At 43.7% G+C, this 26,541-nt stretch overlaps 1 protein-coding gene across 2 annotated transcripts in view; it reads left to right on the top strand.

The window, feature by feature from the left end:
• PPM1D (protein phosphatase, Mg2+/Mn2+ dependent 1D) overlaps positions 1-5,430 on the top strand; it is an 80,736-nt gene extending 75,306 nt beyond the window's left edge. For both annotated transcript variants that reach the window (XM_069757225.1, XM_069757224.1), the window contains exon 6: positions 1,961-5,430. In XM_069757225.1, the coding sequence (XP_069613326.1) occupies positions 1,961-2,470 (510 nt within the window). In that variant the 3' untranslated portion in view covers positions 2,471-5,430. The remainder of the gene's footprint in view (positions 1-1,960) is intronic.
• Positions 5,431-26,541: the final 21,111 nt, after the last annotated feature.

The following is a 26,541-nucleotide window of genomic DNA, read 5'->3' as shown; positions in this document are numbered from 1 at the left end:
CTGATGCCTGCTGCATTGTGAACAATGCCCTTTGGAACAGGATGATGGGTTCCTCTTAACTCATTTAAATGTGCCTGGAGTTGTGAGGCATTCAAGTGTCATGTCGGGCCTTTCAAAACCATTTACATCACCGTGATTTGCGTGCTAGACGACTTGCAAGGGTATCTGACCATACCACCAGGCACAGGTGTAATCATCTTGCATGGGCCAGGAAGCATCTACAATGGACAGGAGACCAGTGGGCCTCAGTGCTGTTCATTGAAAGTCGATTCACTCTGAGCAAAGATGATGGACACCAACGTTGTTGGAGATGTCCAGGAGAGCGCTATGCATCAGCCACTGTTGTCACCAGATGAACCTTGGCTGGTAGCGTTAGTGTGGGCAAGTGGTTAGTCAATACAGAACTGGCCTACACTTTGGGAATGGTAGTGACAAGCCCCTACTAGTTAAGTAACATTAATCCAGTCATTGTGCCTCTGCTTGAACAAAACAGGCCTAATTTTTTTTCTTCTTCAATAGTTTGAGATGAGGAAATCATCATTGCCTGCTTCTACTTAAATTCATTACTTTCATGATAAAAAGTTCAGTTTACTTTTTCCATTAATTTCACCCGAAAGCCAAATATCCCTTTTTATGAGCAGTGTACATATCATGCCCTATGTGTTGCAGATTTCAGCTTTACTGCATGTTATACATGTAGATTTTTTTGACTTTCAAATTGGAAACAATAAAGTGGTATAGAGGATTGCGTGTTTCGGACTACCATTAGTATTATCTACCCAACATATTATAATGTTTGCCTATACAGAAAGTGTCTGATTTATGTATACAATTTTTTTTTTTCCACAGTACTGTATTTTTTGGGCTATAAGATGCACTTTTTTTCCTTCAAAAATGTAGATAAAAATGGGGGGTGCGTCTTATAATCCGGATGTACCGGCTTGGGCAGGAGAGTGGCCGCAGGTCACAGGCAGGAACGGTCTGCTAAAGAGAAATGAATATTCACTGCAATCCATGCCCATGGGAGTGACCGCCTGCAGCTGCAGGATGGCTTGGCTGGCACTTTGCTCGGTATTGGGGTATGTGCACACGTTGCAGATTTGGCCCTGCTGATCCACAGCAGTTTTCCTTGCGGTGTACAGTACCATGTAAACCTATGGAAAACCAAATCTGCTGTACACATGCTGTGGAAAATTCCATGCATAAACCAGCCGCAGCATTTTACCCCTATTCCATTATAGGAATCCGCACGTGTAAAAACACATGCAAAATCCGCAGGTAATTTTACCTTCAGAATCCGCATGGAAAAATCCACAATGGAATCCGCAACGTGTGGACATACCCTTAAAGAGCAATGAATCCTCACTACTCTCCATGCATAGCAGAGCGTATTTCGGCAGCTGCCCTTTGGCTTGCAAGTAGCACATGACATGGAGTCTAGAATAATTTTATGTTTTGTTCTGAATTTTAGATACTGCTGCTTATGTTCATGCAATAATTGTACATTTATATACTGCAATATATTAGTATTGCATTATAATAATGAATAAGGTCTCTTACAGCCCAGGTTCACCTAAGGATAAAGAGTTGCCCGATCTGCTATAACAATTGATCCCCTGTGATTCTGTCGTACTCAGCCACACACCCCAGCAATCACACTATTTAAATGCTGCGATCAGAGACTATACAACAGTACTTGGTTTCCTTTTGTTTAGTCACATTGTGTTGGTATATGTAAGGGATATACCACAGTAATGTTTTATTGACCCTGTTGTGAACTTTTTTATTTTGTAGACTTATTGCCTTTTACAACCAATGTGTCTCTTATTTTCTGTTGGAGTATTGAAAGTAATGTCATGTGAAAAACTGCAAAATAAGAGGCTTTTAACAAATTATTTTTGGTTGCACGTTTCTATAAAGAGTAGTGAATTGAACACTTCTAATATTTTATTTGTTTTAGATACTGGATGAAGATCCATGGTGGAGACTTTCTGTTTCTGAGACTCTTCCGCCTCTTATCCGCTGCAATGCCTTCTCTGATGGCAAGTGGGGCTCTGAGTCCGGGAAATCCAAAGCATTCTGCACCCATTCCCTAGGAGATTTGGGAACAGCTGAAGAAACTGGCAGTCATTTGCAATGGGACAGTAGCTCTTCAAGCCTCTCTCCTACCTGTCTTTTTCCTGAAGGCTCAAATGTTGGTGCAAAAGGTTCTAAAACACGAGGTGGTAATCCAAAAACTGACATGGAAAAATTGGCATTAAAACGAACATTGGAAGAATCAAACAGTGGGCCTGCTGTGAAAAAACCAAGGCGGACCTTTACCAGAAGTGGGGGTGTACCCGAGATCCCATCTACTACCCCAAACAGGAGAAGTACCGACAGGGTAATAATGAGACGCAGTCTTAGAGGGCAGAAGAAACTTGGACATCCTTTATTACATCAGCCGCGCAAAAGTATATGTGTGTGTTAAATGCTTTCCTGTCTTGTCTGGGTTTTCTGGTAACCAGTGACTCCTATGTAACTTGAGGGTTTTTTATGTAACTCACCTTGCCGTCAACAAGCACTTCACATTCAAGACGTGATTCAGTGATTTTAATTCTGCACAATATGACATACTAGTCTACTTCCAGCGGCAGGCTTATGGTCCTCCAAAGCGGTAGATGCTAGGTGCTATTAATAACGTGTTACTTCTATTTTACTTAATATTTTTATATATTTAAGTATTCCAGTTTAGGATCACTTGCCTAATCTGGTAATCTATAATTTTGATGTATATAAATTAATGTGATTATCTTATTGTATAAATTAATTTTATATCCATTTCTTAAAGTCAACCATCATAGTATATTGGAATAGTAATCTATTATTGAAATATTGCTTTTAATTTGATATTGTCTTCTCATTGCTAAATGTTTCATATTAATACATAATGGTGCACCAATTTGTCTATAGTATGGAAATGGCTAGTGGCAATAAGGTTTTTGTGCGAGCCATTTGTAAAAGGTATGATTTTATTCAATTTATTTAAATAGCTCTTTATCTACATTGGGCATTCGTTCTCTCCTGAAGAGCTGCTACCTAAATAAATCAAAGATCCAAGAAATAAAGGAGTACAGAAGAACTGTGATACCTTTTTGGGAGTGATTACGTCAAATAATGTAGATTAGTTAACCACTCCTAAATTATCCTTGTTCCTCTGAAGCCTGGCCCTATGTGGATGTTGGGATATTATGTTAGTGTTGGGCACTTGCTAACCTTCAACTACCCTACGCCCAGCAAAAAACAAAAACGCTTAAAATTAAGGGGTTTATTTTCTGCATATGTACCGGAAATGCTCCAGGACAAGAACAGGCACCGAAGAAGAATGCAGTGTACTACACCATGATATAAGGTTGCATATGGTGGGACATTTTCACACCATGTATGTCACCACATTCACCAAATATGGTTATTATCATAGTAACATAGTTAGTAAGGCCGAAAAAAGACATTTGTCCATCCAGTTCAGCCTATATTCCATCATAATAAAACCCCAGATCTACAGAACCTAATAATTGTATGATACAATATTGTTCTGCTCCAGGAAGACATCCAGGCCTCTCTTGAACCCCTCGACTGAGTTCGCCATCACCACCTCTTCAGGCAAGCAATTCCAGATTCTCACTGCCCTAACAGTAAAGAATCCTCTTCTATGTTGGTGGAAAAACCTTCTCTCCTCCAGACGCAAAGAATGCCCCCTTGTGCCCGTCACCTTCCTTGGTATAAACAGATCCTCAGCGAGGTATTTGTATTGTCCCCTTATATACTTATACATGGTTATTAGATCGCCCCTCAGTCGTCTTTTTTCTAGACTAAATAATCCTAATTTCGCTAATCTATCTGGGTATTGTAGTTCTCCCATCCCCTTTATTAATGTTGTTGCCCTCCTTTGTACTCTCTCTAGTTCCATTATATCCTTCCTGAGCACCAGTGCCCAAAACTGGCACAGTACTCCATGTGCGGTTTAACTAGGGATTTGTATCCTAATTATTTTATAAACCAGGAATTTCAACGCCAATCCCAGTATTGGTGTGTTTATTCATTTTTCTCCACCTGCACACAGTTTCATTGATCCACACACGATATTTTAAAAATGGATCCATATCTCTGGTTTGGACCATGTTCTATTCTCACCTATTTTGCGGACTCTATCAATAAAGTCTATGGGAATCTGTATAAAACAGATGAAGTAAAACATTTATATTCCACTTTTTCTATTTATTTTTAACTGATCCATTGCTGAGAATCAATGAATAAAAAGTTACTGTTTTGATGGAAAAAAAAAATGCAGCTAGGAGAAAGTCATCCTCTCTTGGATGGTGACACCAATGTATGTGTTAATGTAGGCTTAGGATGGAATCTCTGGCTGCAGCGTCTGCTTTTGGCACTGTCCTATTTTTCTGAATGGAACCTACAGAAATCCATGTTTTTGCCACGGAAACAATCCATTGAGATGAATGCAGCAAAACCTGTCACGTGTGAATTTACAACTATAGTAAACCCACAACTAAGGGGTTGTTCAGGATTTGAAAGAAATAACAAAAAAAAAGACTTTTCTTCCAAAAACTGCACTACACCACAAGTTTTCGGTGGTATTGGAGCGCAATCCTATTCTTTTTTAAAAAGAAACCTGTCTGATGAATCATGCTGAACGAACTACAGGCAACACAACTTGCAGCCTGGTATATTATTCTGTAGAACAGTGTTTCACATAAAATATACTTTGTTCTGGCTGGAAGCCAGACTAGTCTGACTCTACTACAGGCCGACTCTTCCCACCGACACTGCAGATCATTGACAGGCTTCACTTGCGAGGGACAGACTTGTCTATCGTTTCTAGTAGTACTGGCAGAAGCCGGCCAGGGCAGAGAGGACTAGTGTAATCCCTAATTGTATTTTTGTGTGAAACCAAATTGCCATAATAATGCAGTTCTCTTTATAGGTTTATATGAGACAGAAACACAATCAACCGTAAAACAGTTATTCTTCCAGCCGCTCTGGCTACTAAGTTTACCAGGAGCAGTTCACCACTTATGCATCACTATCACAACTGATTTAATTTAGGAAGCACCTGGAATTAATTACATTTGTCTGATACCATTGTGTATTTCATACAAGTTTGTACTTTACCTTGTAACTGTCTTTTTATGCAGCTATATGAATAGTTTGTTCTATTTGTTGCCACTGGTTGGTAGACTTTTGGTACGTTAAACATTTAAATTGTGATTATTTTAAATGTAATTTTTGAGTTTTTAAACCCCTTTAAAAACTGAGTTGTATATACTTCCTTCAAGACAACCATGAATTTAAGTTATTTAACACTGCAGGAATGGGCGATGACACGTATACAAAGATTTGTACAAAATCTCAAATAAAAATCACTGAACCAGTTCTGCTCTCATTGTACCCATTTTTTTTTTTATTAGCTCTTTCTAAGTCTTCCCAAAATTGTTACTTGTAGATAAAGTGAAAGATATTGGCAAGCAGTCAGTGTTCCATCTATGATGCACAAATTAGCTGCTGGTCTCTGGCCCAAACCCAACAACCTCATACAGTGGCTTGTAAAAGTTCGGGCACCCTTGGTCAAAATTACGGCTATTGCAAACTGTTAAGAAAATTGAAGATAAAATCATCTCTAAAAGGGGCTAAAGATGAAGCGAAAGTTTCCTTTGTATTTTAGGCAAAAGGTCATATCTTTTAAATTTAAAAATTATAAAAAGGAAAATGGGATGATGCAAAAGTTTGAGAACCCTGCATGGTTAGTGCCCTAGTAGCACCCCATTTTACAAGTACCACAGTTTGTAAATGCGTTTTGTTGCCAGTCTAGAGTCTTTCAGTTCTTGTTTCGAGGGATTTTCATCCATTCTTCCTTGGAATTTTTTTCAGCTCTGTGAGATTCCTGGGTCGTCTTGCATGCACTGCTATTTTGAGATCTAGGCAAAGATCTTCAATGATGTTCAGATCTGGGGACTGTGAGGGCCATTTTAAAAATCTTCAGCTTGTGCCGTTTAAGGTAGTCTATTTAACCTTCGTCAGCTCCTTCGTCAGGCTGCAAAATTTTACAACGTTAACAGGCTGCAGAGGTACAATTGTACCTTCCTATATATATTTTATTGAAATTTGGCCAATATATTCTGGACCAAAACTGCAGAGATGTCACGAAATTTCAATCCTCTACGGCTTTTCAAAAAAAAAAAAAAAAAAGTTATTGCAATTTTAAAACTGAATAGTTACAATTGTACCTACTCAGCCGGACGAAGGTTAATTATCCGTTTGTAGAAGCCATCTTCTTTCGACTTTTTTTTTTCACAGATCGTGTCATATTTGCAACAAGAATTTGTTGAAATTTAATTGAATCCATTCTTCCCCCTACCCGAGAAATGTTCCTCGCGCCATTGTTTGCAGTGCAACCCCAAAGCACGATTGATCTACCTCCATGTTTAATGGTTGGCAAGATGTTCTTTTCCTGAAATTGATCATTGTGGCTTAAGAGTTTGAATTTAACCTCATTGGTCCATGTTAGGCCTGTCCCACATGTCCAGATAATTCCGCTACCGGAAAAATCGTGTCCGTGTGCTCACGTGGCACATCAGTGTGGCACACGTGAGGCAGCCATGTGCCGACTGGGTACCACACGCACCGTGCAGGAGACAGCGCTAGAGTTAAGCGCTGTCCCCTGCTTTGGGTGCTGAATCCAGAATTCATTCCTTCCCAGCAGCGTTCGCTGGAGCGAAGGGATGAAAAATCATCATTTTTTTTTGTTAAAATAAAGTTCCTGGTAATCTCCCCCCTCCCTCCCCCTGTGTGCCCGCCCGCTGGCATTAAAATACTTACCCAGCTCCCCCGATGCTTCCTCTCAGCGTCGCAGCTCTTCCTGTATGAGCGGTCACGTGGTGCCGCTTATTACAGTGATGAATATGCAGCTCCACCCCTATATAGCTTTGGTGTCGGAGCTCTGAGCTGCGTGTGGGAGACTCCGCCAGCATTTCATCAAGGCCCGGAAGCCCCCGCAGCTCCGTTGCTGCGACGCGGTGGCCTCCAGAAAGATGGCCGCCAGGGGTGGCACACGCATGCATGGATTAAAATCTCGGCAATGAGATCTTGTCTCGAGATCTTGGGACGAGATCTGAATCTGAGCATGCACTGTCCCCGGCGCCCATCTTTCCAGAGGCCTCCATGTCAGAGCTGCTGGGGCTTCTGACTAGGGTTGAGCGACCTTGACTTTTTTAGGGTCGAGCTGGGTTTCGCGAAACCCGACTATCTCAAAAGTCGAGTCGAGTGAAATCGGCCGATTATGGCGAAAAGTCGAGGATCGACCGAAACACGAAACCCAATGCAAAGGCAATGGGTTCTTCTTCTTCCTTCTCTCTCTCTCGTCCCTGAACTGAAAAGCTGGTGTTACACAGTGCAAATCGCTACAGCGCACAAGCGACAACATGGCGATAGGCGTCCACGCCCCTAAGACCTATGTCATCACTCTGCCCACGCCCCTTCATTGGCTGAAAAAAATGGCGCCAAGCGCGTCATACGAAACGCGACTTTGCCAAAAGTCGGCGACTTTTGAAAATGAACGATCCGTTTCGCTCAACCCTACTTCTGGCGAAATGCCGGTGAAGTATTGATGAAATACGTGGTTTTTCAGTTTTGAGTCAGACACTTTCGTGCTTCGGGGTGGGGTCTTCATGTCATGCTTATGTATTCATACTTAACCCTCAGTGACCTGTCCCCTATTTTACATACTGATTACCGGTCTATGTATTGGGAAGAAAAAAAAAACCTTCAGCAGGCAGGCGCCTGCACTGCAGCATGATCGAATGTATAATGTGCATTAAATTGTTTTATTTAGGGCAGAGACACACTGCCGTATTTGTCCTGCGATAATTGCATCGCACTGCACGGACTGGCCGGCACCTCTCCTGACCCAAGCATGACAGCATGATGGATTACTATGCAGCTGTCAAGTTCAGGTCAGGAGAGCAGACATCCAATACAAGTTCAGCCAGTACAAGTTTTATGATGCGATTCTCACACGAGAAATACGGCAGTGTGTCTCTGCCCTAAGTCATACACAAAGATTTATTTTTTTCCTTCTCTCAAAATGGCGACTGCACAGTAGCATCTATTAGATAGATGCTACTGCCCAGGAGCCACCGTCTTGGAGACTTTTTTTCCTTCTAGGAAAATGGCACAGCCTGCGCAGTTGCATTTATCGGATCGCCATTTTGAGAATTTGTTTTCTTGGGACTTGCGTTTGTATTGACCACCTGAGATCTCTCATTCACCTAGGGAACCTTCTCGATAAGTTAGTGAAATCCAATCACTGAGGAAGGGATTTCTTTGAAGATGGAGATAGTCATCTTTCCTTCCAGGTGCCCCCCTTCCTTAAAGGAAGTGTCGTTGCTAGTGATGAGTGAGTGTACTCGTTGCTTGGGTTTTTCTCACGCATTTATGACTGCTCGGAGATTTAGTTTTCATCTTAGCCAGCTTGATTACATGTGGGGATTCCCTAGCAACCAGGCAACTGCCACATGTACTCAGCCTGGCTCGTAGCTGTAAGTCATTCAGCTGCCGTGATGAAAACTAAATCTGCAAGCAGTCAAATACTCAGAGGTCACCCGAGCAACGAGTACACTCGCTTATCACTAGTCGTTACTTAAAACATCCCATTGTAAAGCTCTAGTATGGAATTGGGCCCACAGGACAGTTGGAATGCAAGAAGGCTGTGAACCCAGAAGGCACATAGCAGCACTTCTAAGGAACATGGTGGGACACGTCACGGCTCTCAACACCTGGTATTGGATGCTATCTATTTTAAATGTCCTGGAGGTGACAATCCTGTACCTCTGAATCCAGCAAAACCCCAAAAAATTCCTGTACCCTTAGGGGCTCTAATCGTGATTTTTGAAGGTTTAATAACCACCTCTATCGCTCCAAAGTGGGTATTACCCCTTCTATTTGTGTAGTGCAATGTACGGCTGAACTGCCTACCACTAGAAAATCATCAAAATAGGGGACAATACATTTTTTCCCATAGATGGACCATGACCTATGAGACTACCTTGGTAAAGACCTAATGGGCAATAGCAAGGTCAAATGGGAGGGCTCTAAACTGGAAGTGTCTAATTGTACCCCAAAAGACTACTGAAACTCTGAGGAACTGCTGATGATCTACATGTATAGGCACATGGTGGAGAACATCCTTCAGATCTGAAAAAGGCCAAGAAGCAATTTTTATGGAGTAATTTTTTTGCAGATCTTACAAATTTATTATGGTCCTAAAGGAACCATCCGGTTTCTTCAGGCCATGTTCACAAATTGCGTTTTTTTCTGCGGAACCGCAGCGTTTTTGCCGCTGCGGTTCCGCAGCTGTTTTCCATGCAGGGTACAGTACAATGTACCCTATGGAAAACAGGAACCACTGTGCACATGATGCGGGAATCGGGGAAAAAAAGCCGCGCTGAATAGCCGCGGTAAAAAAGAAGTACCATGTCACTTCTTTTTTCGGAGCCGCAGCGGTTCTGCACCCATAGACCTCCATTGTGAGGTCAAACCCGCAGTAAAACCCGCAGATCAAAAATATATCTGCGGGTTTTATTGCGGTTTGTGGTGCCGAACCGCTGCAGCAGGAAGTGCTCCCCCCCTTATACTTACCCGGCCTCCCGGTGTCCGTCCGGCCGTCTTCTCCCTTGGCGCCGGCCGGCAGATTCGTTCCAAAGTGCATTTTGATCACTGAGATATAACCTATCTCAGTGATCAAAATAAAAAAAAATAGTAAATGACACCCCCCCCTTTGTCACCCCCATAGGTAGGGACAATAAAAAAATTAAGAATTTTTTTTTTTTTTCCACTAAGGTTAGAATAGGGTTAGGGGTAGGGTTAGGGTATTTTCAGCCATTTTAACCCTAAAAAACTTCCTAGAAAACACACAGACTCTGCATAGAAAACTGCATAAAAAAACGCATTAAAAAACGCACCAAAAAAGCACCAAAAAAAGGACCTGCGTTTTCTGCAAAGAGCTGCGGTTTCAGTCCTGAAAAAAAAAGGAGGGAAATCAGGAACGTGTGAACATACCCTAAATCAGAAAGAGGGGAATAAAATCCCTTGCCCATTTCTAATAAGGGAACCTCCAAGAGGACTGCCTTTTGTAACAGCTCTAAGGGTATGTTTCCACGTTAAGGAAACCTTCAGTATTTGCTGCGGATTGGACATTGCGTACAGCCACAATGTCCAATCCGCCGCGTCCAGATGTTACAGCATAGTGGAGGGGATTTTATGAAATCCCATATCCACTATGCGTGCAGGGCCGCATCCGGCGTCCCTGCATAACCAGACATGCGATGCATCTTTATAGACCGCAGCATGTCCATTTATCTTGCGGAGACACTCAGTCTCCACAAATAATAGTCTAGAAATACGATGCGGTGATTCCATGTGTTCAATGAACACATCCAGAATCACCGCGTGTACAACGGGGCTGCGCTTTGGGCGGAGTGGGGTATCCGCTGCATCCAAAGCGCTGGGATTCCAGAACGTGGAAACATACCCTTCTGCCTCTAGGGCCTGTTGCTCCACTGTGGAGGACTGAGAGGGAGTTACCATGAACTTCTTTTGTGGTAGTGAAGGGAACTCTATCCATAGCCCAGATCTTATTAGGTTATAAATCTAATCACTCCCTGATAGCAATTCCCAGGAAGGGAAGAAGGCAGCCCCCCCCCCCCCTCCCGGGGCCTGAAGTCATTGCCAGGTTTGTTTTAGGATCTTGGGAGGAGGTTCCAAACATGAAACCTCTACCTTTACTCTTCCCATCATCCCACTTGATACGATCTCTGGAGGGCTTCCCTTGGGCAAACCTTTTAGTGAAGGAACGCTTGTAGGATGGGACAGAAACTAAGAAATCTCTTCATCACTCGCCTTTTCTAGAAGTTTGTTCAAAGCTGGCCCAAACAGCTTTAATCTGGCCTGAATGTCCCTTGGCCAGCACTTCAACCATGGCCTTCGGGCCATGTGTGAGAGGGCCGCTAAACAGACCAAGTGTGCTGTGGCACCGGATAACAAAAATAAAAAAAATAATCTACGGCTCCTTGCATCAGCAGGATAGTGGACAGTATGCAGTCTCTAGAGGTCTTATCCTTTAGTTGAGAGTCCAACCAGATCAATAAGGGCCTGGCAGTACACAAATCCGCCACCGTTGGCTTTAGGGCCCCTGCCAACATCTTCCAAGTGCCTTTAAAAAGGTATCCACTTTCTAGTCAAGTGGGTATTTTAAACTTCCCAGGTCCTCAAAGGGTAGAGAGGATCTCCTAGAAGACTTCGACATGGCCACATCCAGCTTTGTGGCTTTATCCCAGCATGATGAGGAAGACTCATCAAAGGAATGTCTTCTCTTAAATGCCAGGGTAAGGGGAGCCTTTCCTCTTAGGTTTTTTCCATTCCCTTTATATCAAGGCGCAGATCCTTTCATTTGAGGGAAATGACCTGCGTCTCTTTCGGTCCAATCTCCCAAACCTGATGTCCTGGACAACCTTTCCAGCTTGCACTATACTATCCCCAAGGTATTTCTAACCGCTTTAATAAGCTTGTCCATCTGGTCTACAGGGTAAAAAAACGACTTGACTTGTCTGAAGATGAGGAAGCTGATGAAGAGGATTCAGAGTCCCCATTTTTTTCTGAGCCACTACACACCTCCGACTGGGGACGTAGCTCTTCTATTCTTTCCCCTATGGGCCACTTCCTGGGAAAGGGATTTCAGTGAATCTCTAACCTCAGCCCTGATGATAAATCTTAAGTCAGTGGCAAAGCTAGGGGTCTCTTCCGCTACAGTATGCTTAATACATGACTAGTATGTTCTAGTAAGAGTCAAGTAATAGGGCCCTGCAAAGTGCACCCTTTTTATGTTTAGACTTCTTTCCCTAGCAAAAAATTGGGAGAAAGAAGGGGAAGACTACATCACCAAGAGAACTTTCACTTAGATCATTTACCAGTGTGAGGCAATTGAATGGTACTGTATTATGAGGGGTACACATCTCAGCCGAAAGACCATCTCGGGAGGCTGATGACTCGTTAATTCTGCTGGACTCCTTTGACTGTATCTACCTGCAGAATCTGATCTCTCACAGACACGGCTGCCTCCAGCACCGCTACGAGATCAATGGCAGTTTGCTTGCTGCTGAAGATCCCAATAAGTTGCTGTTGTACAAGCTGCTGCTCAGGTGACTCAATTCTCCTGGAGGGGGATCATGGGCAAGGAAGCACAGGGCCATGTCCCGGCCAGTTTTTAAATGCCAGGCCGCTCCCCCAATCCAGTACTCCCCGAAACTTCCGGGTCTGTGCCTCCTTCGGGCACATCCCACTCCTGGAGCACCCTTTTTTGTCCATACTCCTCAGCAACCATCTTTTCGGCACATCACCCAGGCGTGCCCCAGCCTCGTCACAAGGGCACTCCCCACAACCACGCTACCAGGACATGCCGGACTGCGTCTGAGTATTACCTCCTCCTTCAGCGCCCACAGACCAAGACAGAACTGTCGTGAGATCCCACTGGACCCACCATGACGCTTCCAGGGACCCGGTGCTGGCCGAGGCACGGAACCCCCGCTGCCTGAACCGATCAGACCTGGGAAGCAACACCATCTTCTGCAGGTATGTCTGTAAGAGGTTCACTTATTTAGGACAGGAAACCAACTGATGCGTTGGAGAGACTGCACTGTAATGTCTGCAGGTTTCCAGTCTTTGAAGGGCGGATCCCCTCTCTCATGTTGCTGTGAGGGGTGATCAATAAACTCCCCACCCTCTTTTACCCAATTAATGTAGAAATATAATAAAAAAAAACTTCACCTGTCTGCCGATAATCCATACATCCCAATGACGTGTTTCAACTCAGCTATAGCAGGATGCATTGCTGAGCAGTGGCATGATGCAACTGATCAGCCCTGCTTACAAAACACACCTGGCATAGTGTGAGAACACGGCTGCATGTGACTGGCGATGACGTCATTAGGTCACTGCTGGTCACAGGCAGAGCCTCTCACGCTCCGCTCAGTGTGTTCCGGCTGGTGTGGAGAGCTGTCGGATTACTGAAGTGACTGCTCTCCAAACCATCCGTATCGTTGTGGAACATGGCCATTAATAGATTATCCGCTGAAAGGAGATTATAACTTTGCTTTTTTTATTTTAATTTTTGATGAATAAATGGATAAAAAGTGTTGGGGAGATTTTGCATAAAATAAGACGTTATTGTCTTTATTACATTGGACTATCGGGTTAGTAATGGGGGCACCTTATAGACTGCTTTCCATTACTAACTTGTGAGCTTAATATCAGCAACCATAAAACAGCTGACATCAACACCACAACTATTACCCCACTTGCAAATGCACCAGGGCAAATGAGAAGAGCTAGGCAAAGCGCCAGAATTGGTGCATCTAATAAATGCATCTTTTCTGGGGTAGCTGAAAGCTGCTATTTTTACGCTGGGTAGAACAAATTATCTATGACCCCTTCCCAGTCTGGAATACCAGCCCCCAGCTGTCTGGTTTAGCTTGGCTGTGCGTCAAATAAAATGTGAGGGGGGGGGGGGGGGGGTTAAGGGGGAGAACAACCTTTAAAAAAAAATAAATAAAAAAAACAGCGTGAGGACCCCTCTATTTTAGATAGAGGATGATTGGGAATAAGGCTGTAGCTCCCTCCAGAATCGTAAAATCTCGGCGGTCTCGGCTACTGGAGAATATGATCAGGGCTGGATTTTACAGTGCCCAATCCAGTACAATGTATAACGGCGATCATAAAAAAAAAAAGCGTTCCCGCCGTTTCAATGATTTTCCTCTATTCAGGGCCAGACATACTGCTGATGCAGCTGCACAGGGGACCTAATCAAGTGCTGAAATGTTTTGTTCTCTTAGGATTTGTGCACTATTTGCCCACAAAGAATAAATTTATCAAAGGTAAATAAAATGAAGTACAAGAGTAAATGTTAAAATATAATTTATTGAACAAAATTAAAATTAGAAAGGTGCTAGGACAAAAAAAGAGGGATCTAATTCCAAGGTGTGAACAAAATCCAATAGCAGTAAGACCCCCTCGTCTATTCCGATTCAACTCAAGAAGTGTCTCTAAACACAATGCCTAACTGACAATAGAAAGGTGCATTGGTGCTATAGGGTTAGTAACCCAGGATCTGAATGAAACAATCAGAGAGCCTGACAGGTATTAATTAAGCAACATTGTATTGAGCTCCCCCCGCCCCCCCCCAAAAAAAAACCTGTACTAAAACACCAATAATGCCATCACTACGAAGAGTCATAAGGTTACGATGCAGGATAATAGGCTACAAATAAATAACATGATCGTTTTATACCTGTTCAGGCTCAACTGCTGCGCAACACGATGGGGTCCCTCTGTCCCAACGCGCGTTTCGGGATCATCACTTATTCTCCACCAAATTTCACAGTGGGTGCAAGACACTGGCTTGTACGCCTCTCCAGGTCTCCGTCTAACCATTAGACGACCAGGTGTTGATCTGGGGATGCTTCAGCAAGGCTAGAATTGGGCAGGTTAATCTCTGCAAAGGACGTATGAATCAAGCCGCTTACAAGGTGATCCTTGATTCTTCAACTCTGAGAACTGGTTTTTTCCAGCAGGACAATGCACCATGTTACACAGCTAGGTCAATCAAGGTGTGGATGGAGGACCACCACATCAAATCCCTGTCATGGCCAGCCCAATCTCCAGACCTGAACTACATTTAAAACCTCTGGAATGTAGTCAAGAGGAAAATGGATCGTCACAAGCCATCAAACAAAGAACTGCTTTAATTTTTGTACTAGGAGTGGCATAAGGTCACCCAAATGCAGTGTAAAAAACTGGTGGTAAACATGCCAAGACACAACAGCTGTGATTAAAAATCATGGTTATTCCACAAAATATTGATTTCTGAATTCTTCCTGAGTTAAAACATTAGTATAGTTGTTACTAAATGATTATGAACTTGTTTTCTTTGCATTATTTGGAGGTCTGAAAGCACAGGTTTCACCCCCCGCCCCCAAATTTGTCCATTTTTCTTTGTCAGAAAAAAATACAAAATTTATTGCTTGGAAATCTGGAGACATGCTGTCAGAAGTATATAAACTAAAAGAACAATTTACATTTTATTAAAAAATATATGGTATATACTTGAATATAAGCCGACCAGAGTATAAGCTGGGACCCCTAATTTTGCAACAACAAAATGGGAAAACTTATTGACTCGCGTATAAGCCTAGGGTGGGAAATGAAGCAGCTACTGGTAAATTTCAAAAATAAAATAAGATACCGTATATACTCGAGTATAAGCCGACCCCCCTACTTTTGCCACCAAAAACTGTGAAAACTTATTGACTCGAGTATAAGCCTAGGGTAGGAAATGCAGCAGCTTCCGGTGAATTTCAAAAATAAATGCTCCATACCGTTCATTATTGCCCCATAGATGCTCTGTATAAAGCTGTGCCACATATAATGCTGCATACCGTTCATTATTGCCCCATAGATGCTCCATATAAAGCTGTGCCCCATATATGCTCTGCACCGTTCATTATTGCCCCATAGAAGCTCCATATAAAGCTGTGCCACATATATGCTCTGCACCATCCATTATTGTCCCATAGATGTGCCATATAAAGCTGTGCCATATAGTGCTCTGCACCGTTCATCATTGCCCCATAGATGTGCCATATAAAACTGTGCTATATAGTGCTCTGCACCGTTCATTTGTGTCCCATAGATGCTCCTTATAAAGCTGTGCTACCGGTATATATAATGCTGCAATAAAAAAAAAATCCCATACTCACCTCTCTTGCTTGCAGCTCCCAGCGTCTCGTCCAGACGTCTCTCCGCTCTGACTGTTCAGGCAGAGGGCGCCCTCTGACCTGAACAGTCAGTGCGGAGAGACGCCGGGAAGATGGAGCGGCGCCCGGTGTGTGGAACGGGGATAGGTGAATATGAGATACTTAACTGCTCCCGGCGTCCCGCTCCTTCTCCCGGACAACTGGTCTCCGGGTGCCGCAGCCTCTTCCTCTATCAGCGGTCACCGTTACAGCTGATTAGAGAAATGAATATGCGGCTCCACCCCTATGGGAGTGGAGTCCATATTCATTTCTCTAATGAGCGGTCCCACGTGACCGCTGAACAGGGGAAGAGCTGCAGCACCCGAAGACCGTGGGACTGCAGGGACAGCGCCAGGATTGCCGGGACTAGGTGTGTATGCCTCAGCCCTCTCTCCCCCTCACCCGCCGTGACTCGAGTATAAGCCGAGAGGGGCACTTTCAGCCCAAAAATTTGGGCTGAAAATCTCGGCTTATACTCGAGTATATACGGTACCAATAAAAGTAAAATTAATTGAGACATCAGTAGGTTAAATGTTTTTGAATATCCATACTGAATCAGGAGCCCCATATAATGTTCCATACAGGTCATGATGGGCCCCATAAGATGCTCCATAAAAAAAACTATGCCCCAAATAATGCTGCACAAAGGATGATGGCCACATAAGATGCTCCATAGCGTAATATGCCCCATATGTGGCTGCAATAAAAAAAAAAAAAAAATTAAAAAAAAAAGGGGACAAGACTCACCTCTCATTGTTGGGTGCCAGGTGCCGATGTCCTGAGCAGGTGGGGACACCGGAGCGCTATTGGGGCCTGGTGCCGGTGTCGCCGCTGGCACAGGCCTCCGGCACTTGCGATATTCAGCTGTCCCCGTTCCACCACTGCGCGCCGCTGTGTCTTCTGGATCTCTGCAGTGACTGTTCAGGCAGAGGGCACGCACTAAACACGTCATCGAGCACTCTGACCTGAACGTCACAGCAAGAGGACGCGGAAGACAGTGCGGCAGTGGAACGGGTACAGGTGAATATCGCATGGCTCACCCTTCCCCGTCATACTCACCCCCTCCTGGCACGGTCTCGGCTTCTCTGATTGTGTCCGGCAGCTTGTTCCGGTGTTCAGCTGTCACATGGTACCTGTTGTGAATTCTGCTCTTGGGCTCCCTCCGGTGGTTATGAGTGGTAGTGCTGCTGTCTTTGGATCGCAGCATTTATCAGGTGTGTCCACTTATTGCAATTTGGACTGGGCTATATAGTCTTGCTTGATCCTTTAGTCAGTGCCAGTTGGCCATTGTTTTTGGAGGATTCACATCCCTACCTGGTCTCTCCTGTTTTGCTGTTCTTTTCAACAAAGATAAGTTCTGGCTTTGTTTTTGCTGTCCACATGCTGTGGGCCTTATAGTTCAGTGCATTTTCATGTTTTGTCTTGTCCAGCTTTGTCTGTGTAGGGATTTTTTGCAGCCAAGCAGGATCTCTGGAGATGCAGATATACCCTCCATGTCTTTAGTCAGATGTGGAGATTTGTATTTTCTGTGGTGGATATTTTCTAGTGTTTTTATACTGACCGCATAGTACTCTGTCCTATCTTTTTTTTTAGCTAGAAAGGCCTCCTTTGCTAAATCCTGATTTTAGTCTGCATATGTCATTTCCCTCTCCTCTCACAGTCAATATTTGTGGGGGGCTGTCTATCCTTTGGGGATTTTCTCTGAGGCAAGATAGTCTTCCCGTTTCTATCTTTAGGGGAAGTTAGTTCTTAGGCTGTGTCGAGGTGTCTAGGGAGTATTAGGTACATCCCACGGCTACTTCTAGTTGCGATGCTAAGTTCAGGGTCTGCGGTCAGTACAGGTACCACCTTCTCCAGAGTACGTCTCATGCTGCTCCTAGGCCACCAGATCATAACAGGTACCGCTCATTAAAGTAATGAATATGTGCTCCACGCTTATGGGAGTGGAGTCGCGGCCATATTCATTACTTTAATGAGCGGTACCATGTGACCGCTGAACACAGGAAGTGCTGCGGGCTCCGGAGACCATCTGAGAAGCAGGGACGTGCAGAGAAAGCGTGGGGAGGGGGCGAGTATGATGTGAAAGCCACCGCTCCTCATCCCCCACCGACCCCTGGGACAATGACTCGAATATATGACTGAGGGGCACTTTCAGTCTAAAAAAAAAATGGGCTGAAAATCTCGGCTTATACTTGAATATATATGGTACCTATAAAAACAAATCAGACAAACTGAACATTTTGCAGTGGTCTCTTAATTTTTGCCACAGCTGTATATGAGACAAAAAAAAATTATAGATATGTATATTTAGGACCTCACAGCTCTCCATGTGCTTGCCAGAGGTAGCCTGACTGCCATTAGGTACCAAGATGAGATCCTCAGACCCCCTGTGAGACCATATGCTGGTGCGGTTGGCCCTGGGTTCCTCCTAATGCAGGAAAATGCCAGACCTCATGTGGCTTCAAGATGAAGACATTGAAGGTACCGACTTGCCCACCCGTTCCCCAGACCTGAATCTGATTGAACACATCTGGGACATCATGTCTCGCACCATCCACCAACGTCACACCACAGACTGTCAAGGAGTTGATGCATGCTTTAGTCCAGGTCTAAATCCGCCGCCTCATTAGGAGCATGCCCAGGCGTTGTAGGGAGATCATACAGGCAAATGGAGGCAACACCCACACCACTGAACATCATTTCCTTGTTTTGAGGCATTTCCACTGAAGTTGGATCAGCCTGTAATTTGACTTTCCACTTTGATTTTGAGCATCATTCCAAATCCAGACCTTCATGGGATATTCATTTTGATTTACATTGATCATTTTTATGCTTTATTCCACTATATAATGAATAAAGATTTGCAACTGAAATATTTTATTCAGTGATATCTAGGATGTGGTATTTTAGTGATTCCTTTATTTTCTTGAGAAAATCTCTCTCTTTCTCCATAAAAGGATGGGGGCCCAAGCCGTCTGTCCACCCTTCTGAAAAGCAGACAAGTGGTAAATTATATTTATGACTTGCGTTTATTTTTGAAAAAAACAAGTTTGGGAAATTGTCAAAAAGTGTTGCCAATTTTCAAACTTTGAATTCTTATGCCCTTAAAATCAGCGATATGTCACACAAAATAGTTCATATCAAAGAATTTTTACCACCAGTGGTCATAATTGTAAAATCTGGCTTGGTCATTAAGGGGTTATACAATGTATTACATAAAAATCCTGTACGATATCAGGCATCGACACCTCTGACATTCTGAACAGTTCATCCAACAGGTTTAGACTGAACGGTGAACAATTTAACCCTTTTCTGCCATCCAACGTACTATTCCGTCTATGTGACCTGGGACTTAATCCGCATAGACGGAATAGTACATCATTACCGATTGGCTGCGCACACGGGGGATGTGCGGCCGGATGTCAGCTGATTCTCACAGCCGACACCCGGCACTTAGTGCCAGGACCCCGAAACACTCCGGAGCCAGCACAGAGGTCGAAAGCCCCTTTGGATCGGAGACCCCACGGCAGGATGCGAGGTCCCGATCGCTGCCATGGAGACCAGATGTCGTTATAATGACATCCGGGTCTCCAGAGCTGAGAGATTTCCTGGCATGCACAGTGCATGTCAGGAAGCCTCTAAGGTCAGTGTGCAAAATGTGCAGCGCTGACAGCTTCTATAGCATGTAGATCTGCATGCTATAGAAGCCATCAGCCTGCAAAAAATGAGTGTCCCATAGAGGGAAACAGTGTAAAAAAAGAATGAATAAAAATAAAAAAATGATTCTATCAATAAATAAATATTTGAGTGAAAAAAGTTAAGTATGCATATTTGTATCCCCGCCTCTAATGGCCCGCCCTATAAAACTGTCCCAATAGTTAACCCTTTTAGTGAACACCATAAAAAAAAGGCAAAAAAACAATGCTTTATCATACCACCGAACAAAAAGTGGAATAACACGCAATCAACAAGACCGATATAAACATGGTACCGCTGAAAACGTCATTTTGTGCAGCAAAAAACAAGCCGCCATATATAGCTACATCATCCGGAAAAATAGAAAAAGTTATACCTGTCAGAATAAAGAGAAGCAAAAATAATCTTATGTAAAATAGTTTTTATTGTATAAAAGCCTCACAAAAAATCGTAATAAAAAGCGATCAAAAAAATGTCACGTGCCCGAAAATGGTACCAATAAAAACGTCAACTCGTCCCACAAAAAACAAGGCCTCACATGACTGGGGGCGAAAATATGGAAAAATTATAGCTTTCAAAATGTGGCGATGCAAAAACTATTTTTTTTTTTTTTTAAATAAAAAGTGTCTTTTAGTGTGTGACAGCTGCCAAACAAAAATCCGCTATAAATAGTGAATCAAACCCCACTTAATCACCCCCTTAGTTAGGGGGGGAAAAAAATGATTTATTTATTTCCATTTTCCCATTAGGGTTGGGGCGAAAGTTAGGATTACGGTTGGGATTAGGGGTGTGTTAGGGTTAGGTTTGTGGTTAGGGGTGTGTTGGGTTAGAATTGGGGGGGGTTCCACTGTTTAGGCACATCAGGGGGGTCTCTAAACGCAACATAGCATCTGATCTCAATTCGAGCCAATTCTGGAAAATTGAAAAAGTTAAACGGTGCTCCTTCCCTTCCGAGCTCTGCCATGCGCCCAAACAGTGGTTTACCCCCACATATAGGGTTTCAGCGTACTCAGGACAAATTGCACAACAACTTTTGGGGTCCAATTTCTCCCGTTACCCTTGGGAAAATAAAAAAGTTGGGGACTTAAAGATCATGTTTGTGGAAAAAATATATAATTTTATTTTACCGCCCGGGCGTTATAAACTTTATTGAAACACCTGGGGGTTAAAGTTCTCACCACACATCTAGATAAGTTCCTTGGGGGGGTGTAGTTTCCAAAATGGGGTCACTTGTGGGGGGCGATTTCCACTGTTTAGGGACATCAGGGGCTCGCCAAACGAGACATGGCGCCTGAACAATTCCAGCCAATTTTGCGTTGAAAAAGTCAAACGGCGCTCCTTCCCTTCCAAGCTCTGGGTATCAGCATACTCAGGACAAATTGAACAATAACTTTTGGGGTCCTGTTACCCTTGGGAAAATTAAAATTGGGGGTGAAAAGATCATTTTTGTGGAAAATGGAAATTTGGTGAAAACTTCGCAGTTTTCCAACTTTTAATTTTCATGCCCTGAAATCACACAGATGTCACACAAAATACTTAACCCCTTCCCGACCTTTAACGCATACGCTGCATCATGAAAGTCGGTGCCATTCCGACCCATGACGCAGCGTAAGCGTCATGGCGGAATCGCGTTCCTGCAGGCCGGGTGAAAGGGTTAACTGTAATTTCACCCGGCGTGCAGGGACAGGAGGAGTTGTACTTTAGCCCGGGGGTGGTGGCTTCACCCCCCCCGTGGCTACGATCGCTCTGATTGGCTGTTGAAAGTGAAACTACCAATCAGAGCGATTTGCAATATTTCACCTAAAAAAACTGGTGAAATATTACAATCCAGCCATGGCCGATGCAGCAATATCATCGGCCATGGCTGGAAACACTAATGTGCCCCCACCCCACCGATCTCCCTCCCAGCCCTCCGACCTGTGGTCCGCTCCCCTCCGTCCTGTGCTCCGCTCCCCCGTCCTCCTGTCCGCTCCCCCCGTGCTCCAATCCCACCCCCTGCACTCCGATCCACCCCCTCACACTGCGATCAACCCCCCCGCACACCGATCCACCCCCCGCACACCGATCCCTCCCCCCCCATGCTCCGATCCCTCCCCCCCGTGCCCTGATCTCCCCCCCCCCTTATACTTACCTAGCCTCCCGGGGTCCGTCCGTCTTCTTTCCTGGGCGCCACCATCTTCCAAAATGGCGGGCGCATACGCAGTGCGCCCGCCGAATCTGCCGGCCGGCAGATTCGTTCCAGAGTGAATTTTGATCACTGTGATAAAACCTCACAGTGATCAAAATAAAAAAAAAAGTAAATGACCCCCCCCTTTGTCACCCCCATAGGTAGGGACAATAATAAAATAAAGAATTTTTTTTTTTCCCCCCACTAAGGTTGGAGTTAGAACTAGGGGTTGGGTTAGGAATGTGCACACGTATTCTGGTCCTCTGCGGATTTTTCCGCAGCGGATTTCATAAATCCGCAGTGCTAAACCGCTGTGGATTTACCGCGGTTTTTCTGCGCATTTCACTGCGGTTTTACAACTGCGATTTTCTATTGGAGCAGTTGTAAAACCGCTGCGGAATCCGCAGAAACAAGTGACATGCTGCGGAATGTAAACCGCTGCGTTTCCGTGCAGTTTTTCTGCAGCATGTGCACAGCGATTTTTGTTTCCCATAGGTTTACATTGAACTGTAAACTCATGGGAAACTGCTGCGGATCCGCAGCGTGTGCACATACCTTCAGAATTAGGCTATGTGCACACGGTGCGGATCCGCCTGCGGATCCGCAGCGGATTGGCCGCTGCGGATCCGCAGCAGTGTTCCATCAGGTTTACAGTACCAAGTAAACATATGGAAAACCAAATCCGCTGTGCCCATGGTGCGGAAAATACCACGCGGAAACGCTGCGTAGTATTTTCCGCAGCATGTCAATTCTTTGTGCGGATTCCGCAGCGTTTTACACCTGTTCCTCAATAGGAATCCGCAGGTGAAATCCGCACAAAAAACACTGCAATCCGCGGTAAATCCGCAGGTAAAACGCAGTGCCTTTTACCCGCGGATTTTTCAAAAATGGTGCTGAAAAATCTCACACGAATCCGCAACGTGGGCACATAGCCTTAGGGTTAGGGTTGGAATTAGGGTTGTGGTTAGGGTTGTGTTGGGGTTAGGGTTGTGGTTAGGGGTGTGTTGGGGTTAGGGTTGTGATTAGGGTTATGGCTACAGTTGGGATAAGGGTTAGGGGTGTGTTGGAGTTAGAATTGAGGGGTTTCCACTGTTTAGGCACATCAGGGGGTCTCCAAACGCAACATGGCCCCACCATTGATTCCAGCCAATCTTGTATTCAAAAAGTCAAATGGTGCTCCCTCACTTCCGAGCCCCGTCGTGCGCCCAAACAGTGGTTTACCCCCACATATGGGGTACCAGCATACTCAGGACAAACTGCGCAACAGTTACTGGGGTATAATTTCTCCTGTTACCCTAAAAAAATACCCATAAAAAATTGCTTGCTAAAACATCATTTTTGAGGAAAAAAAAATGATTTTTTTTTTCACGGCTCTGCGTTGTAAACGTCTGTGAAGCATTTGGGGGTTCAAAGTGCTCACCACATATCTAGATAAGTTCCTTGGGGGGTCTAGTTTCCAAAATGGGGTCACTTGTGGGGGGTTTCTACTGTTTAGGCACACCAGGGGCTCTGCAAACGCAACGTGATGTCCGCAGACCATTCCATCAAAGTCTGCATTTCAAAAGTCCCTACTTCCCTTCTGAGCCCCGATGTGTGCCCAAACAGTGGTTTACCCCCACACATCGGGTATCAGCGTACTCAGGAGAAACTGGACAACAACTTTTGGGGTCAAATTTCTCCTGTTACCCTTGGGAAAATAAAAAATTGCGGGCTAAAAAATCATTTTTTGAGAAAAGAAATTTTTTTTTTATTTTCATGGCTCTGCGTTATAAACTTCTGTGAAGCACTTGAGGGTTCAAAGTGCTCACCACACGTCTAGATTAGTTCCTTTGGGGGGTCTAGTTTCCAAAATGGGGTCATTTGTGGGGGATCTCCAATGTTTAGGCACGCAGGGGCTCTCCAAACGCGACATGATGTCCGCTAATGATTGGAACTAATTTTCCATTTAAAAAGCCAAATGGCGTGCCTTCCCTTCTGAGCCCTGCTGTGCGCCCAAACAGTGATTTACCCCCACATATGGGGTATCTGCGTACTCAGAACAACCTGGACAACAAAATTTGTGGTCCAATTTCTCCTATTACCGTTGGCAAAATAGGAAATTCCAGGCTAAAAAATCATTTTTGAGGAAAGAAAAATTATTTTTTATTTTCATGGCTCTTCGTTATAAACTTCTGTGAAGCACCTGGGGGTTTCAAGTGCTCAGTATGTATCTAGATAAGTTCCTTGGGGGGTCTAGTTTCCAAAATGGGGTCACTTGTGGGGGAGCTCCAATGCATAGGCACACAGGGGCTCTCCAAACGCGACATGGTGTCCGCTAACAATTGGAGCTAATTTTCCATTCAAAAAGTCAAAAGGCGCGCCTTCCCTTCCGAGCCCTGCCGTGTGCCCAAACAGTGGTTTACCCCCACATATGAGGTATCGGTGTACTCGGAAGAAATTGCCCAACAAATTTTAGGATCTATTTAATCCTATTGCCCATGTGAAAATGAAAAAATTGAGGCTAAAAGAAATTTTTTGTGAAAAAAAGTACTTTTTCATTTTTATGGATCAATTTGTGAAGCACCTGAGGGTTTAAAGTGCTCACTAGGCATCTAGATAAGTTCCTTGGGGGGTCCAGTTTCCAAAATGGGGTCACTTGTGGGGGAGCTCCAATGTTTAGCCACACAGGGTCTCTCCAAATGTGACATGGTGTCCGCTAAAGAGTGCAGCCAATTTTTCTTTCAAAAAGTCAAATGGCGCTCCTTCCCTTCCAAGCCCTGCCGTGCACCCAAACAGTGGTTTACCCCCACATATGAGGTATCAGCGTACTCAGGACAAATTGGACAACAACTTTCGTGGTTCAGTTTCTCCTTTTACCATTGGGAAAATTAAAAAATTGTTGCTGAAAGATCATTTTTGTGACTAAAAAGTTAAATGTTCATTTTTTCCTTCCATGTTGCTTCTGCTGCTGTGAAGCACCTGAAGGGTTAATAAACTTCTGGAATGTGGTTTTGTGCACCTTGAGGGGTGCAGTTTTTAGAATGGTGTCACTTTTGGGTATTTTGAGCCATATAGACCCCTCAAACTGACTTCAAATGTGAGGTGGTCCCTAAAAAAATGGTTTTGTAAATTTCGTTGTAAAAAATGAGAAATCGCTGGTCAAATTTTAACCCTTATAACTTCCTAGCAAAAAAAAATTTTGTTTCCAAAATTGTGCTGTTGTAAATTAGACGTGTGGGAAATGTTATTTATTAACTATTTTGTGTCACATAACTCTCTGGTTTAACAGAATAAAAATTCAAAATGTGAAAATTGCAAAATTTTCACCAAATTTCCGTTTTTATCACAAATAAACACAGAATTTATTGACCTAAATTTACCACTAACATGAAGCCCAATATGTCACGAGAAAATCTCAGAATCGCTAGGATTTGTTGAAGCGTTCCCGAGTTATTACCTCATAAAGGGACACTGGTCAGAATTGCAAAAAATGGCAAGGTCTTTAAGGTCAAAATAGGCTGGGTTATGAAGGGGTTAAAGTAACATCTCCCACATGTCTACTTTACATCAGCACAATTTTAGAACCAAATTTTCTTGTTAGTAAGTTATAGCGGTTAAAAGTTAAACAGCGATTTCTCATTTTTACATAACTTTTTTTTTTTTAGGGACCACGTCACATTTGAAGTCACTTTGAGGGGCCTATATGATAGAATGGTGTCACTTTTGGGTATTTTCAAAAACCTGCACCCCCCAAAGTGCTCAAAACCACATTCAAGATGTTTATTAACCCTTCAGGTGCTTCACTAGAATTTTTTGAATGTTTTTATGAAAAAAAAAAAAAAAAAAAAAAGAGTATTTAACTTTTTTTTACAAAAAATTTAATGCAGACCAAAATGTTTTTATTTTATCAAGGGTAACGAGAATTTGGACCTCAAAAGTTGTTGTGCAATTTGTCCTGAGTACAGAGCTCGGAAGGGAAGTAGCGCTATTTGAATTTTTCAACCCAAAATTGGCTGGAATTGAGATCAGACGCCATGTCGCTTTTGGACTGCCCTGATGTGCCTAAACAGTGGAAACCCCCCACAAGTGACACCTTTTTGGAAACTAGACTCCCCAAGGAACTTATCTAGATGTCTGGTGAGCACTTTGAACCCCCAAGGGCTTCACAGAAGCTTAGAACGTAGAGCCTTAAATAAAAAAAAACACTTTTTTTTCACAAATAAACGCAAGTCATATCAAAGAAATTTTTACTATTAACATGAAGTACAATATGTCATGAGAAAACAATGTCAGAATCACAATGCTCCATGGAAGCATTCCAGAGTTATTACCACAAAGGGACAGTGGTCAGAATTGTAGAAATTGGCCTGGTAAATAACATGCAAACCACCTTTTTAGGCCGGCGTCACACTCGGCGTAAGACAATACGGTCCGTAATGTACGGCCGTAATACGCAGAAAAGTCCCCAAAATAGTGGTCCGTATCTCCTCCGTAGGCAGGGTGTGTTAGCGTATTTTGCACATGGCATCCTCCGTATGTAATCCGTATAGCATCCGTACTGCGAGATTTTCTTGCAGGCTTGCAAAACCAACATACGGACATACAATGGATCCATGTGCTCAAAAAAATCATAAAAACATATATATATTTTTCCTCCAGCGCGAGATGGCTTTAAAGCCGGTAATTCAATTGCCGGCTTTTGCCATTTCCTTCCTAAACCCGACATGATATGAGACATGGTTTACATACAGTAAACCATATCATATCCCCATTTTTTTTTTTTGCATATTCCACACTACTAAT

Source organism: Ranitomeya imitator, chromosome 3 (genome assembly GCF_032444005.1).
Source record: "Ranitomeya imitator isolate aRanImi1 chromosome 3, aRanImi1.pri, whole genome shotgun sequence".
Lineage (NCBI taxonomy): Eukaryota > Metazoa > Chordata > Amphibia > Anura > Dendrobatidae > Ranitomeya > Ranitomeya imitator.
Note: the sequence above shows the minus strand (reverse complement) of the source record. Positions and strands in the feature narration are given on the sequence as shown.